Source organism: Ambystoma mexicanum, chromosome 7q (genome assembly GCF_040938575.1).
Source record: "Ambystoma mexicanum isolate Mex_15411 chromosome 7q, UKY_AmexF1_1, whole genome shotgun sequence".
NCBI lineage: Eukaryota > Metazoa > Chordata > Amphibia > Caudata > Ambystomatidae > Ambystoma > Ambystoma mexicanum.
Genome location: NC_090941.1, coordinates 1,023,266,876 through 1,023,284,236, shown reverse-complemented (window position 1 = coordinate 1,023,284,236; position 17,361 = coordinate 1,023,266,876). Strand labels below are relative to the sequence as shown.

General features: G+C 46.6%; 1 protein-coding gene across 2 annotated transcripts in view; it reads left to right on the top strand.

Moving 5' to 3' along the window:
- Window positions 1-17,361, top strand: part of INPPL1 (inositol polyphosphate phosphatase like 1) — a 1,017,870-nt gene that overhangs the window by 889,097 nt on the left and 111,412 nt on the right. For both annotated transcript variants that reach the window (XM_069640289.1, XM_069640290.1), the window contains one exon: window positions 12,617-12,766. In XM_069640289.1, the coding sequence (XP_069496390.1) occupies window positions 12,617-12,766 (150 nt within the window). The remainder of the gene's footprint in view (window positions 1-12,616; window positions 12,767-17,361) is intronic.

Here is a 17,361-nt window from a genome sequence, read left to right as displayed (position 1 = left end):
GAGTTTGGTGGTGCAGGCGGCTACAGCCCCCGCAAAGCAGGCATCGTACCCTACCATCCCTCCTGATAGGGACAACAGGTGTTTTCTTCTGGGGGTATGGCGCTTCAGGCTGCCAACTCCGTTTGTGCCTTGTCTCGTTTCACGCCGCACACTCTGTGGAACTGTATCCCCTTAGCGGCTGATCATATTCCCGAAGGGGAGGAACGGGATGGTTTTCTTGCTATCGTGCAGGATGTGTGAGTCCGTTCAGTCGGGTCTGGACATGGTTGATTGCGTCAGCCGGTCCATGGCGGCGAGCACCATAATAATGCAGGTTTGCGTGGTTACGGAAATCGGGGTTTGCTCCTGATGTGCAAGCTTGGCTCCTCAACATGCCCTTTGATGGTGAACATCTTTATGGCAGCAAGGCTGACAAGAGCCTTGAGAGGTTGCAGACCTCCAAAGCTGCAGCAAAGTCGTTGAGCGCTACAGTTCGCCAACCTCCGCCTTTTCGTCCTAGTGGACAACAATGGAGGGGAGGTTCCTTTCGATATTACTCGTCCTTTAGTAAATGGAGAGGAGCTGCTAGTCAAAGGGGCCACCGTAGGAGTGCTAGAGGTGGAAAACAGGGTACTTGAGGTGCCAAGGCCGCTCGGGCAGTTGCCTCTTTGCCCTCAGGCACTGCCGCAGCTGCTTCAGCTCAGTCATGAGGCCATGTCCCATGGTTCACCGGTTGAGGGAAGGCTGGCGCAGCATCTTGTAGAGTGGCGTGCCATTACTTCAGATGTGTGGGTTCTGGAGATCATAGCCCACGGCTACTGTCTTCCTTTCCGGCAGAGGCCTCATGACAATCCAGGGAATCTCTCTTTTAAGACTCTGGATCCGCTCCTTGCGCAGGAAATTCAATCCCTGCTGGAGAAAGGCACCATAGAACTGGTGCCTGTAGCGGAGAGGAACAAGGGATGGTATTCCCCTTATTTTTTGATTTCGAAGAAAGACGGGGGATTGAAATGCATCATGGACTTGCGCGGTTTGAACAAACTCCTCAGGAAGGACAAGTTCAAGATGGTTACCCTTTCTCAAGTCCTCCAGGCCCTTCAACTTCAGGACTGGTTGGTGTCTCTCAACCTCAAGGACGCTTATTTTCATGTCCCGATCCATCCAAAGCTCAAGAAATACCTGAGGTTCGCAGTTAGCGACTCGCACTTTCAGTTTTCGGGTCCTGCCGTTCAGATTGACCTCCGCCCGAGGGTCTTCACCAAGCTCATGGTGGTGGTGGCAGCGTATCTCAGGAAAGGGGGGATTCACGTCTACCGCTACCTGGACGATTGGTTGATCAGGGCGGGCTCACCCGAGCAGGTCCTGGATCATCTGTTCGTCACCTGCCACTCCCTTCACAAGCTGGGCTTCTCCTTAAACTTGAAGTCCCACTTGACGCCAACACAGCGGCTCCGGTACATAAGAGCAGTGCTCGACACATCCCTGGGGCAGTGTTTCCCTCCCCAGGTGAGGGCTCTCCACATTCAGCAGATGGTGCACAAGTTTCAACTTGCCCAGACTCTCCCGGCGTTCGAGTTCTTGAGGTTGCTCGGCCTCATGGCATGCTGCATTCTTCTGGTGCCAGAGGCCAGGTTGCGGATGAGATCTCTACAATGGGCCCTCAAGCTCCAGTGGTCACAGTCCTCCGGCAAGATGTCGGACCCCATACAGGTGCCGCCCTCGGTCACCCAGGACCTTCTGTGATGGGCCGTCGAAGGCTATCTGATGAGGGGGGCTCCATTTTGGCTGCCCTGGCCGGAGGTGACGATCATGATGGACGCATCCCTCACAGGATGGGGGGCTCATGCCAACGAGTTGACAGTCAGCGGTCGTTGGTCTCCGTCGGAGTCCAGACTCCATATCAATCTGTTGGAGCTGCGGGCCGTCAGGCTTACCCTGAAGGCTTTTCTGCCGACTGTGCGAGGGAAGAATGTCCTGATTCTGTCGGACAACACAGTGGCAATGCACTACCCCAACAAAAAGGGGGGGGCAGGGTCACTTCCTCTGTGCAGGGAGGCAATGCAGCTCGGATTCTGGGCCATCCAGCAGGAAGTTTCGATCTTGGCAGTTCATCTGGTCGGAGGACCCAATCCCTTCGAAGAACAAGTTACTCTTACCTGGTAACGTTCCTTCGATGGGATGGTCTGATGACGTATTCCATATCGCTCCCTCCCTACCTGCCCCGCTACAGAATTTCTTATGCGATTGCAGCTTACGTTTCCGCAAGGCTTTCTGTGGTCATAATGGCAGTGGTTTGGTGCCACACGTTCTGGGGAAAAAACTACAACTGAGGCTACGGGCGTCGTGCGTCCTACTTATAACATCCGGTGACGTCGGCTCAACGGAGGCCCTCGAGGACGCCGTATCGACGCAGGACGCAGACGCCGGAAGATTTTCCAAAGCAGCACAGCTGTGGTGATTACTGTCATAGATATGGAATACGTCATCGGACCATCCCATCGAAAGAACGTTACCAGGTAAGAGAGTAACTTGTTCATTTACATTACAGATTAAATAAGGCAGGCATCCATCAAAATCTCATCTTCCTAAGAGTTTCGGTTCACAAATGAGTTTTTCGCGCTTTTGGTTGGTTACCCAGTGTGAGATCTCTACAGATTTTTCCAGATACATGCACATAAAATCTGGGCATCCTCCTGTGAATTTTCATATTCCTACCATAATCACAATAGCTACAATATCAACACTTTTGTGGTTCAGTCTCTGAATATTGCACAGATTCCAGAGTAGTTTTAAACTGTGAGCGACATTTTCATTTTAATAACCCCTAAATTCCATATTTTTACCAGTTCGGCACAATTTCCTATACGTTTTTTTCTCAAACTTAGTGTCTTCAGTTCCAAGTCCACATTTCAGTCTCGCCCCGCCTCTCCTCGCCTCCAAGGCTTGGCCGAGCCAGAGAGTAACATGAGCTTGTTCGTGCCTGGGCTGGTTTCTGTTGACTCCCCAAATTAGCATTTCCTTTCAGTTCAAGAAGCCCATTGTCTCTTTACCAGAGCAGCAGAGCAAATCCCCTCCTCCTCTCATTAGCATCCAAATGAGAATTCCTGTCCTTTTGGTGGGAAGGAGAAGGGTGGTGTGTTCCTCAGTGGGGGAAACCTCTTTGAAGTTTAGCTGAATCAGGTTACCTTACAGTAAATTGTGACATTGTTCTTTGTGAAAATGAAAGTTACAAATTTAAAAACAAGAAAACATATCTTCAATTCCAGTCTTTTTCAACATAGAAATTAAATAGTGGCGAGTTAAATAGTGGCAACCTATATTGCATTTGATGGCAAGTCTCTTCTTTCCCCACACTTTGATTTTAATGTACGAGCTTAAAAAACAGGTTAAGTAATCGCTAGCGTCTGACACAGGCGAGCGGCGGTACTGCGCCCATTTTTAACATATTTTTCCAAGCAAGCATCTTTAAATGTGGATTTTCTTCTGATAAATGTACTTCTGCTGATATTGTACTTGGGTGGATTCTTGAAGTAAAGTGATGTTTAACACCCAACAAGGAGGTTGGATCTTTTGTAAGGTTTGGGAACCATGATTTTCAAGCAGCTCTGTGTTTCTCTTGCAATGCAGCACTACTTTTTCAAGTAGTTTCATTTTCCTCTGTGGGCAGCCAAATGTTTTGGCAGTGGTCTCCTGTGTTACCGCAGATGTAGGCAACATGGATTGGAGGCCTATTTTTCAGGTTTTCCTGCGCACTTCTGGGTGATTTTTAGCAGGCATTATGCTTTCCGGCGGCCATTCTGATGTTCCTGATGCAAGCCTCTTTTCAACACCCTGAGAGACAATTTTCGGTGCCAAAGGGCGGAAGATGACGCTTTTCCACCCGTAGGCCCTTCTGGGTCCTCTAAATGGACAAGGGAGAAATTTGGAGGGTATATGGACCATCTTGAAAAAATTATCAGTTTTTCTGAACATCCTTCCCCGAAAAGATTTTGTGGAGAACCTAATCTTCAATCTGCTTCACATTTCCAAGAAGATCAGCCCTCTGTCCCTGTCCGTCATGAAGACATCGTCCAGATGTATACTTATCAGGACATTTACAGTGAATTACAATGAGGACCAGGCGGATACCACAGACAATTGGGAATAAACCCAGCAAGTGGGGACGGACCCATGGACTCTCCCCCAACAACATCAGGACACTGATGTATTGTGCCTGGATTCCCCTCTGTCCATCCCGGCTCGCCAGGCCTTGCCTGTAGACGACCAAATGGCCTTCAATACCATGTTAAAGAAGGCAGCTGAGCATTTTCAAATCTCTACTCAAGAGGCAGTGGCTGAGCAGGACTTTGTAGAAGATATTCTTAGCCAGGCCATACCCCTTCTTAATTCTATTAAATTAAACCCGGATAGTGAACCCAAGAGTAGAAAAGTTATTTCGGCCAGCTCCTTCAGAACATCAATACATTAAAGGGCACGCCACCCCTGATTCCCTGGTAGTAACTACCACCCGGAAAGGAGCAGAAGTACCCCTTGCTAAGGGGGAGGCGCCTCCAGATTGAGAATTCAAGAGGTTATATGCCTAGTTAAATGGGTTACCTCGGCCGCTGCATATACCACGTGCATAGCGAATAACACTATGCTACTGGCGAGTTATGCTGACGCTCAATGGAACCTAGTACAGGAAGGTCTCGAAGAGGACCCAGAGCCCATCAGGTCCAAGCTTCACACTATTGTGGTAGAAGGCAGGCAAGTGAACCAGAATGTAATAAAGAACACTCTGGACATGGCTGAAACAGCAGGCAGGTCTCTGGCCCAAGGAACCTTAATTAAAAGGCACATTTGGCTTTGTACCTCAGGGTTTAAGCCTGAAACACAGGCCTCTCTCATCAATAAACCAATTGAAGAAGCTAACCTCTTCGGAAAGGTTGTCGATGAGGCCCTTGAAACAGCCAAATAAGAGCATGAGACTCTTAAGTCCCTGCAACAAATTACTCAAAGACCTTCCCCCCAGAGAGGAAGTAATTCTCGGCGGTACTTTCGAGGGCAGTCCCGTGCAAGTCAGAACAACTATGGCACGGGAAACTTTAATGCTTGACAAACATCAGGAAGCCCTGCATACTACTCACCAAGGGGTCAGCGACGTGGCAAAGCCAGAGGTAGAGGCCCCAATCCTAGAGGAGACGCAGCATCCGGTCAGAAATGACCATCAGAATCAGGACCCCTCCCATGTCACCCCGGTGGGGGGGCGCTTAACATCTTTCCTCACGGCATGGGAGGTGATAACTTCAGACCAGTGGGTCATAACGACGGTCGCCCACGGGTACTGCGTGGAATTCGCCCGACCTCCACAATTCAGACCATCGGGCTCACAGCGCCTTTCACCGGACCATCTGGAGATCCTGAATCAAGAGGTGGAAGCGCTGCTGGGAAAGGACGCCATAGAAGCCATCCCTATTCTTCAGGTAAACGAGGATATTTATTCAGTGTACTTCCTTGTACCCAAAAAGGACCTCACCATGCGTCCGGTACTAGACATGCGCCCAGCGAACAAGTTCATAAAACCTCAAAGGTTTTGCATGGTAGTGCTACAAGAGGTGATCCCCCTGTTGAAACAGGGGGACTACATGGCAACATTGGACATGAAAGATGCATACTTTCATATTTTAATGTTGCCAGCGCACTGGAAATATCTAAGGTTCGTGATGGAGGACAGGCATTACCAATTCAAGGTACTCCCCTTCTGCATCGCCTTGGCGCCAAGGGTGTTTACGAAGGTCCTGGCAGTAGCTGCAGCACCCCTGCGCAGGTTATCCGTCCCGGTTTACCCTTACCTCGACGACTGGTTCATAACAGGGGACTCGTACAACACATGTTTTTTTAACACCCAAAAGACCGTAGACCTTCTGTTCAGTCTGGGGTTCTCTATCAACGAGAAGAAATCCAGTCTAGTCCCCTGTCAAATAAAACAATTTCTGGGAGCTCTAATCCGGACGAAAGACGGCCTTGTCTTCCCCTCCAAAGAGAGGGTTCAGAACATGCTTTTTCAGATTCCTTAATATGTAGCCAGTCGGGAGTTGACGGTGTGCAAAGCCATGTGTTTGCTAGGAATGATGGCGTTGTGCATATACTTGGTTCCCCACACGCGGCTGCGCATGCGTCCCATGCAAGAGTGGCTCAACAGCCAGTGGTGTCAGGCCAGCGGACAATGGGAAGATCTGGTAGTAGTCTTGCCAGCCCTCGTTCTCTCTGCAGTGGTGGTCAAGGTAAAACCTCTTGAAGGGGGAAACCCTTCACCACCCCTGCAGTGGAAGCTGCTCTCACGACAGACTCATCTCTCACGCGGTGGGGGGGCTCACCTGCTTCAGCAGACAGCACATGGAGCGTGGTCCCCACAAGTAGCGTACAACCATATACATTTACTGAAGCTATTTGTGGTGTTCAAGGCATTAAAGGCCTTTCAGATGCAACTACAAGGGAAGACGGTGCTGATTCTAACAAACAGCACTACAGCCATGTATTACCTGAACAAACAGGGGGCACTCACTCTCCAGGGCTATCCAAGCTGTCCCAAAACATTTGGATATGGGCTCTCGGACACAAGATGTTTCTGTTGTCCCAACATGTTCCAGGAGAACTCAATCTTCTGGCAGACGTGCTCAGCTGAGATTTTCCTCTGCCCGTAAAATACGAATGGCGTCTGCACACAGACATTGTGTCCAACGTCTTCGCAGAATGGGGCTTCCCAGAGATCGAACTGTTCGCAACTGAGGAGAACGTCCAATGCCAAGACTATGCTTCTAGGTACCCCCAGAAATGCTTCAAGGGGAACGGTCTTTGGATAAAATGGTCAAGGAAATTTGTCTACGCTTTTCCCCCCCGATTCCCTTTCCCAACAAGATAGTGCACACAATGCACCAGGAACCAGTTACCATGATACTGGTGGCCCCCATGTGGGCACGCCAACCCTGTTTCGCTCATCTAATGGAAATGTCCCTCTCCCCACCAGTAAAACTACCCTGCCCATACAATATGTTGTCTCAGGACAGGGGGGCGACCCTACACCCATGCCCACAAACTCTGAATTTAGCAGCTTGGCTCCTGAGGTCATAGAGTTTGGACACCTACAGCTCCTTCAGAGGTGCATGGACATACTCAGAGAAGCTAGAAAACCTAAAACACGTTCTTGCTATGCCAGCAAATGGAAACGTTTTGTCATCTGGTGTAATTCCAAGGGTGTCAATCCCATCGATTGCTCACCCACACACATTGTGCTGTACCTAACCCATCTGTTAGAAACTGGGTTGGTCTTCAATTCCCTAAAGGTTCATCTGGCTGCTCTGTCAGCCTACACCACATCACAACAAAAAGGTGCTGTGATGGAAGATACCAGTGATTTAGGCATTTATGAAAGGGATTAAGAGGATTTATCCTCCCATTTCTCACCCAGCTCCTGGATGGGATCTAAATGTGGTTTTGGCCAGGCTCATGGGATCTCCCTTTGAGTCAATGCATAAAGCAAGTCTAAAAGACCTGACTTATAAGGCGGCCTTCCTAGTGGCTATCACTTCTATTACAAGGATTAGCGAACAACAGGCACTTTCTGTTCTAGACCCTTTTGTTTTAGTCCACAGGAATAAGGTAGTTCTGCGCACTCACCCCAGATTTGCGCCTAAATTCATCTCGAAGTTCCATGTGAACCAATCGATTGAACTACCTACCAGAATCCCACTAGCATGGGCGAAAGAAGCCTACGCACACTCGATGTGCAGAGGGCAGTCATGTTCTACGTGGAAAGAACTAAACCACTGAGGAAAACAAACCAATTTTTCGTTTCAGTGGCAGCTGGTAGAGAAAGGAATCCTGTCTCTAAATCCGCTATCTCAAGGTGGATTGTTAAATGCATCACACTATGTTACACTTTGGCTAAGAGAGAACTGCCCTTCAAGCCTAGAGCACATTCTACTCTGGACACTGGGGCATCCATAGCATTCATTTCAAATGTTCCCCTTGAGTCCATTTGCAAAGCGGCAACTTGGAGTTCTGTACAAACCTTTACAAAACACTATTGCCTAGACACTCATTCTAGGTCTGATTCTCAGGTGGGACAAGCAGTACTGAGATCTTTTCTCTACTGTTCCTTCTCACAACCCACCTCCAACTCCGGGTACTGCTTGCTAGTCTATGCACAGCATGTGATTCTAAGCAGATTAACAAGCATCAGAAAACATGCATTACTTACCGTAAAAGCATTTCTGATGATTGTATCTGATTAGATTCACATGCGCCCTCCCTACCTCCCCGCTCGGGGTGGAAGGAACATAGACGCCTTACTACTTTGTGCTCACTCACTATAGCCTCGTGCTCCCTCATAGCAGAAAAAATACAATCGGAGGGACCTCGGCGTGTGAGGGATTTTGGGTACACTACACGTCATGATAGGGATAGTGTTACAGACACACCTATGCCGACGTCCCCTTTCGGTCCCCGAAAGACAAGATGCAATACTCTGCTGTTACCACTGGATGTCGGACCACATGCACAGCATGTGAATCTAAGCAGATACAATCATCAGAAATGCTATTACGGTAGGTGTTTTACTATGTGATTTGCTTTTTGAGTGTCACTGCATAACTGACAAGGTCTACTACCCTTGAATTATGTAAAGTAATCTGAAAGTAACTTATGGTTTTACTCCCCAAGAAAAGGTGTCACCCATATATAATGTAGTTTGCAAAGTTAGCAGGCGCCCCTCTCTCGACAGAACAAGGCCTGATAACCTGTTCAGTGGTTATTAACCACTTGAGAGTTCGCAGCCACTGCTTTTACTCACTGTGCCTTTCACAGATGGGAAATATCCATTTGCATATCAGTCTTTGTCCTGCCCAGGGGCAGTCCAGCCCCGAAATTCAATGGCAATTCCAACCTGAACGAGAGTACCACCAGCAACCCCATACACGTGTTTCACCCTTGTTGGGGATCATCAGTGAGGTGAAGCTGATGCCTCTCTAAGCACAGTGAGAGGGAGACCACGTCTGGTTGCCCCCAGGAGACCTAGGGTTACCAATCCCAGGTTCCTTGAAATTTAGTTTGCAAAGTTAGCAGGCGCCCCTCTCCCGACAGAACAAGGCCTGATAACCTGTTCAGTGGTTATTAACCACTTGAGAGTTCGCAGCCACTGCTTTTACTCACTGTGCCTTTCACAGATGGGAAATATCCATTTGCATATCCGTCTTTGTCCTGCCCAGGGGCAGTCCAGCACCGAAATGCAATGGCAATTCCAACCTGAACGAGAGTACCACCAGCAACCCCATACACGTGTTTCACCCTTGTTGGGGATCATCAGTGAGGTGAAGCTGATGCCTCTCTAAGCACAGTGAGAGGGAGACCACGTCTGGTTGCCCCCAGGAGACCTAGGGTTACCAATCCCAGGTTCCTTGAAATTTAGTTTGCAAAGTTAGCAGGCGCCCCTCTCTCGACAGAACAAGGCCTGATAACCTGTTCAGTGGTTATTAACCACTTGAGAGTTCGCAGCCACTGCTTTTACTCACTGTGCCTTTCACAGATGGGAAATATCCATTTGCATATCAGTCTTTGTCCTGCCCTGGGGCAGTCCAGCACCGAAATGCAATGGCAATTCCAACCTGAACGAGAGTACCACCAGCAACCCCATACACGTGTTTCACCCTTGTTGGGGATCATCAGTGAGGTGAAGCTGATGCCTCTCTAAGCACAGTGAGAGGGAGACCACGTCTGGTTGCCCCCAGGAGACCTATGCATATCAGTCTTTGTCCTGCCCATTGTATTTCGGTGCTGGACTGCCCCTGGGCAGGACAAAGACTGATATGCAAATGGATATTTCCCATCTGTGAAAGGCACAGTGAGTAAAAGCAGTGGCTGCAAACTCTCAAGTGGTTAATAACCACTGAACAGGTTATCATATCTGTTCTTGCGAGAGAGGGGCGCCCGCTACCTTTATAAAACTATTTGTTAAGGAACCTGGGATTGGTAACCCTAGGTCTCCTGGGGGCAATCAGACGTGGTCTCCCTCTCACTGTGCTTAGAGAGGCATCAGCTTCACCTCACTGATGATCCCCAACAAGGGTGAAACACGTGTATGGGGTTGCTGGTGGTACTCTCGTTCAGATTGGAATTGCCATTGTATTTCGGTGCTGGACTGCCCCTGGGCAGGACAAAGACTGATATGCAAATGGATATTTCCCATCTGTGAAAGGCACAGTGAGTAAAAGCAGTGGCTGCGAACTCTCAAGTGGTTAATAACCACTGAACAGGTTATCATGTCTGTTCTTGCGAGAGAGGGGCGCCCGCTACCTTTATAAAACTATTTGTTAAGGAACCTGGGATTGGTAACCCTAGGTCTCCTGGGGGCAACCAGACGTGGTCTCCCTCTCACTGTGCTTAGAGAGGCATCAGCTTCACCTCACTGATGATCCCCAACAAGGGTGAAACACGTGTATGGGGTTGCTGGTGGTACTCTCTTTCAGATTGGAATTGCCATTGTATTTCGGTGCTGGACTGCCCCTGGGCAGGACAAAGACTGATATGCAAATGGATATTTCCCATCTGTGAAAGGCACAGTGAGTAAAAGCAGTGGCTGCGAACTCTCAAGTGGTTAATAACCACTGAACAGGTTATCATGTCTGTTCTTGCGAGAGAGGGGCGCCCGCTACCTTTATAAAACCATATATAATGTATTCGATGAGGTCTGACTTACCTAGAAATACTGTTAGTTTGTTAAATCAGGTCTATGCTTTGGTCTGTGTACTTTAAAGCATGGTGTTGTGTTTTCATAATTGTGGTTATATATAATGTGATGGCACATATTTTCCCCCAAGGTTTATCTGGGCATACTTGTATTTAAATACACCATTTATTTTTACAATACATAGTGTTTCAGTGTTTCTTTGGACCAAATGTGGTTTACGATTTAATTGTACTGATTCTACAGCCCACTCTCGCCCCCTTAAGATGAGCCTGGCTGCTCTGTCTATGCCACCCTATACTCAGGTGGAATAGCCTTGTACTAAGAATGGAGTCTTCTACTGTCTCAGTTGAATGGTTTTACTAAGCCCTTAGTTGGACTTCAGAAAAACTGTCCTAACAGCCAGGCAGTGCTTCGCAACCTGTTCGCATACGTTGAGTTTTCCAGAGGTGAGTTGATTGCTTCTGTTGAACTAGACCTCTGCCCATTGGTTGTGTATGTACTGCTGTATAAGCTTATTCCAAGAGCATGTGATTCCATGAAAGATACCAAGGCTGGAGAACAGAAATTACAGGTAAGTAACTTATTCCTTAAGATGGCACAGCTGACCTTTAGGGAGCTCTGTGTGGTGTATGTGGGTGGGTGGGGGGGGGAGGGTTATGTCATTGTCAACACACCTGTCTTTTTTAATAGGTAATAGGTTTGAGTGAGTCTTGGAAGGCTGGTATTCAGCCTTCCAACTACTTTCATTATCTGTGTTGAAGCAGTGTGGAGTTTGTAGTGTGTGCTGGTTCCAGCCTCATGTTTGCTGTTGTTTGTTAATGGAACTGTCCGGACCACTCCCTTGACCTTGTTTGAATCCTTCAACAATGATTGTTTGCAAAAGAATATGCAAAGTAATTCTTCATCACAGCGCTGCCTCAAATAACTTGGCACTTTTGCATTGGATACACTAGAGCGAGGGGTAGGCAACTGGTTTAGCCTTTAACTTTGATTATCCCTAGTTGATAATCGATGATGAGTGCATGGGAGACATTGGCCAAAACATCTGGACAGCTACAGGTTTCCTTTACTGTCCTAACGTGTGATCCCCTTGAACCTCCTGAAGGTGGCGTTATAGAGGCCAGAGGACCCTTGATAATTCTTTATATGCTGTACTACAGAAAGGGAGATCCCCTCCCCAGTATGACTATGCCTGTATACTGATCTCCAAACTGTTAATTCCAAGGCAGTGCCCGGATAGCCACGTACTCCTTTTACAGAGGTGAGCGTTTTCTTGGCAATAATTCTCTTACTGCCAAATTTAATAGTCTGTCAAAGAGATCACCGTTTCCAGATTTCCAAGCGCTTGTTTGCAACAAGAACAAAAAAACATGGACATTTGCAAGACAGCTACACGGCAGTCCCATTACCAATTCTTAAAACATTTCTGCATATGTTTTGTAAAGGGCTGATGCTGAAGTGGGCCTCAGATCTCTTATGGGTAGGTTACAATTCCCAGTAGCCTCTGTAACTTTACTTACTGCTCGCTATTCTACTCCAAACTACACATAGCTTTCCAGAGGTCCATGTGGAAGAAGAGTTACCCAGATCCAGGTCTTCAACCTAAGCATCATGAGTGATCCTCACTCCTGCATTGCATGTTTCCATGGCAGCTGTCTGCCCGCTTGTGCACCTTGTTTGCACTCCTGTTTTTTTTTCTTGTTTTTTTTTTGGTTTAAATACAGTAACACCTATCTTGTAATCTCTTCTGGTTCCCCGAAGACTGCCTTATAGAAACATTCCATTGAGTTTTCCACTTTTGTGCAAGTTGGAAAGTATGTAGTGGAAGTGAAAGTTGTCACACATTATTGCATTTCTCAGCCTGGACATCGTATGCCAATTGCAACCTTCTTAGCCTCTGTTCTTCTCCATTAGATCGGTGGGTCGTAAGCACGCCTCTGTGGAGAGCGCCCCATGCCAGCTTGCAAAGATGTTTGATGAACCTGAGAAGGCAAACGCCCACACTGTCGGTCGACCACCAGCGCCATGTCCCGCCACACTCAAGGAGGATGCTTCTCTGAGCCGGTTAGTCATTTTTGCACATTCGCCTATTCTGGGTCTAGTATGGGAGGATTCTGAAGCAAGAGTGGAGAATATGGTAAGTGTGGTGTTAAAACATCAAGTAGCATCCAAGAGTCTAGCCGTACACCAACATTTCAAAGCATTTGCTCTTCGAGCGTTGAACCATCCAGACGTTCAGCAGAACCTTGTAATACAAATTAGCCACATCTGACTGAGTCTATCCTATCTGTGTGTTTTATACATTCCTGTGCCATAGTGAAGATGTGATTGGGTAGTTCGACCTCCTTCTGCATGACGCATAGCATGCACCACTAAAATGACGAGGCAGTGCCAAAATATGGGTAAATTGTGTCTCACAATGATGCGTCTCAGAAAAGCTACTTTTGTGGCATGTAATATAATTGCTTTAAACAAAAGATTCTTTTTATCGAAGTAACAGATATGTCAGTGAGAGCAGTGCCCAAATTCCAGATGCAGGTCCAACTCCTGGTTGCACCCGATTCCCCCTTTGCATTGCAACCAATTAATTATTCTGGGCATTCTTTTGTGACTGTATCTACAGTTTTGTTTTTTCTTTGCTTTTGTACTGAAGCCAGTGTGCCACTTGAGAGATCCTAACACCCTGCTATTATCACTGTCTGCCACACATCACTGGGGCACACAGACCAGCAATCTCAAGGGGGATTCTCTCCATTTTACAGTCGGAAGGAAGCTGTTGATGGAGGAAAAGTAGATTAATACCGCCTGCCAATTGTCAGCAATTTAATTAGCATATCTCAAACAGCATTTTCTTCATTTTTAATCTAGGATGAACTTTTTGAGTGGACAAAACGTACAGATTGAGCATCAGATGATAGATTATGCAGCATGTTCGATATTGTGCTGCGACTGCAGTCTGGCCAATTTGCATTGACTTTGCTCTTAACCTAAACCTTTCCTCTCAAAAGCTTAATGTGGAGATAAAGGCCTGCCTATATACATGTCTAGATTTATGGATTCTCTAAGATGTCGGGGGCATGGATACCCATCCTCAGCAAACACTCAAACCTTCTTTATACGGCTGTCAAAAAAAGAGGGATATCGCTTAATGTGAGGCTACTAAACACCATTCCTTAGGATAAAATTGATCTAATAGTTAAGACACTTGCTTGCCAACTCTCTCCACCTCTAGATCTCGGACCCTTGGACTACCACTCTCTCTCACCCAAACTACCAATTGTCTACCTTTCATTGCAGTTGCCTCGTTATTTTTTTGTTTGCATCCTGTCTCTTTCCGCTTCCGATCTTTGATTCTAGTTTTCGTCCTGTTTCTCACTTCATCCTGATTCCAGAGGGTATCACTTTCTTTATGATTGCCTCTGGTTTTTTCCCACTTTCCGTTGCCTTCTGTGTAACTCATTCTGGTTGCTTCTTCATGCTCTCTCAGATTACCTCCGGTCACTTTACCTGATTGCCTCATCAATTTATTTGTAACACTCATGCCCACATCCCCCTGTCTGACTTAATACACGTTCTCTAGTTTTCTCCTGGCTTTTGTGTCTCCCACACTTTGGTTATATCTTGTCTCACCTTCTTACATCCTCCATTCTCATTCTACCGCTGTGTAATCGGGAAGTGGAGTCTGGGTATGCACCCACTGATGGGTTGATAGCACTTGGCAAGCTGGCCTGCACTGTGCCTCCCCCTACTGTGCTCTCAACCCCCAACTGTATCAATCTGATCTGTCTAAGCCACCCCAAGTCAGGCACCCTGAAATCACTTCTTCTTGCTAGAAGCCGCTTGGTGTGCCGGGTCTGGTTCATGGCTCAAATGATCAAACCGTACATGGGAATTGTCGCTCAGGGACACACCCCTGAACTGCAAAATCCTCTGTCATCCACAAGAAGCATGATGAAGTGGGGGGCCTGACGTGCAGGGTGGGACAAAATGATGGCTGCCCACTGTTAAATGCAGATTTCTTAAGCGCTCTGCCTAAGCCACCCATGAGTCAGTGTTTGTGTGTTGTAACTCGCAATCCACTTCTTATCCCAACCAATATGTGCAAATATTCTTCCAGTAATCATTTTTAGAAAGGTTTCATATCTTTACATCTGTGTGTGTACATCTTTATGCATTTGCATCGTTTTATGTGTGTTTTCTTTACAAATGGGTGCGGGGGCGGGTGGGTAAACCCATGGTATCCCCACCAATTGAATTCTTTCTATTTTCTTACCCTTTTTGTTATGCGTGTTCCTCCAAACAGTGAGCAAAACAGGTGTAAATATGCAAATGCATTACAACAATACCATGTGTCACACTAGTTATGACTTGTGTTATTAGCTCTTCCAGGTTCCCTCCTTTACATTTAATGTAACTGATGTTCAGGGTAATCCACTTATGCATCTAACATCAGAGTGTCTGAGGAGATGAGACACCATCCAGAGAAGAAGAGCAAATGTCTGGGCAGTGATGGTACCAATAACTTGCAATGTGATAGACACAATAACTACAGCGACTTCAGCTTGAGTGCATAGCAAGCTTAGAATTCGATCAAGAGGACCTCTCGCCCTACTCTCTCTATCATTGTAACCTTTCCATCTTGCCTTGTGCTCTGTACCATTGTGCCCATCTTGCCCTACTGTCTGCACCACTGCGGCCATTACATATCCATACCCATCACCATCAATACCAGCAACATAGTGATGTATTCTCCTTTTTAGAAATGTAAAATTGGGTATTTAGGTATCCTATGGTGGGGAGGCTTCTCCATACATGTACTCCCCTTTATACAAATACATATGTGTTCAACATTGGCTCTTTGAAAGATTCAAGTGCTTTGAATAGGTTGTTGTCAGGCTGGGAATTCCCAGCCAGATGACTGGGAGTATAGTTGAAGCAGTTGAATCTGTGTATTATACATTACTGAAGAACTATAGTTAAGGGTAAGTAAAATGTTTGTTCTATTTGTTTCATCCTCCACATGTCTCTTGTCTCATGACCTCTTGCTCTGATCACTTCATTCTCATCTGTTGAAAATCATTGGTCGTCACTTTAAAGTATTAGGATGTCCCTTCCAATGTTTGGAGCGCTTGGTCTATCCTCCTTTGGCTCATGGCTACCCGGAACCTAGATGGTATCTGACCAATATGTGTGGTGCCTTCTTGCCAAGCATACATCCTTGAGGCGCTAGATAAATAGACTTGATGGACAGCCAGTGGGCTTGGGAGGATGGCATTGGAGAAGACCTCAAAGCCTAAACTACAACAAAAGGGTATCATTTAAGCAATTTCTGAAAGTTTTATGGTTGGATTCTAGCCATAGTTCGAGATGGGGGGGTGGGGACTATTCCACAGAGTATACACTTGAACTTGGAAACCCTGTTTCACCATCCTGGGAATTTACAAGGCCTGTGTTTATAGAATGCAGGATAAGCACTGAGCTTTTACAGTGGGGAAAGTCCAAAAAGAGATTACCGCAAGAGGCATCCAATGAAGTTCCCTGGCCCGAAATCCAACAGAGTCATTTTCTCTTAGAGAAATGTGATCACTTTTACCTGCAGCATTGACCAGTCTCACTGCCATATTCTGGGCTAGCTGTGATTGATGTATTAGACCAGCCAAGTGGACAGCATTAAGGTGTTATCAGAGCCTAGGTGAGAATTTGCCAATGGTGCCACTGTGTGACGTGTACTGTACCTATGATCCTTCACGCATCAAGGTCCCTCAGATTGTTTTCTTCTGCCATAGTGGTCGACCACTTCAAGCGGCTGTCGTAGCATTGCTACTAGATATATATATATATATATATATATATTGCTGGTTAAAATTATTAGTATTATATTATCGTTATCTCAACGGTCGTTTCGACGAGCGGTTCATCAACTACTTGATGATTACTGGACTTTGTCTTCTTGACGGCTGACTGCGGTCTCCACCGGGCTTCAGACATTTGTTGTAGGAAGATCAGGGGGTGGGGGGTTGACATTAACATCCTTTCTTATAGTTTGCCTCTTTTCGCTTCCCGTTCCACTATTGTTTGTTTGGCTGCTGTTACATTTCGACATAATCACGCAAAGGGCGCCCTTTAGATGCTATACTTCCTGTAATAAAAAATGTCCTTGGAAAGATTCACACTGAGTGTGTAATCATTGCCTTCCACCCAATCACTTGGAACAGCGGTGTTAGGCAAAGTTTGTATGCAGTACCCTCTGGGAACACTACAAACAACTCTGACTACAGGTATAGGCAACCCAACCTTTGGTGTAAGCTTGTACTACACAGTTTTGGTAGCGTGTTCAGCAGCCAGGCTTATCTGAAGAGGGGAAATTTGAGCAGTAGTGGAGTTACACAAAGATTCACAGTTACAGGTATTCAAATAAATTCTTACACTCCAGGTTTCTTGCATAAACAATTAATAATGTATTTATCAGTCAGTTATAAAGCCTTCTTCAGAAGGGAGCAGGATAATGGTAACACACAAATACACTTCAATACTGTACACTCTGAGTTTCTGAATCAGAAAAGACCCCTTTGGGATGGCCCACAGACACAACCTACACCCACAGGTGACTTCAATAACTAGGGTGCTGGTGACATTAATATCTTACTGTTGGCATTCAA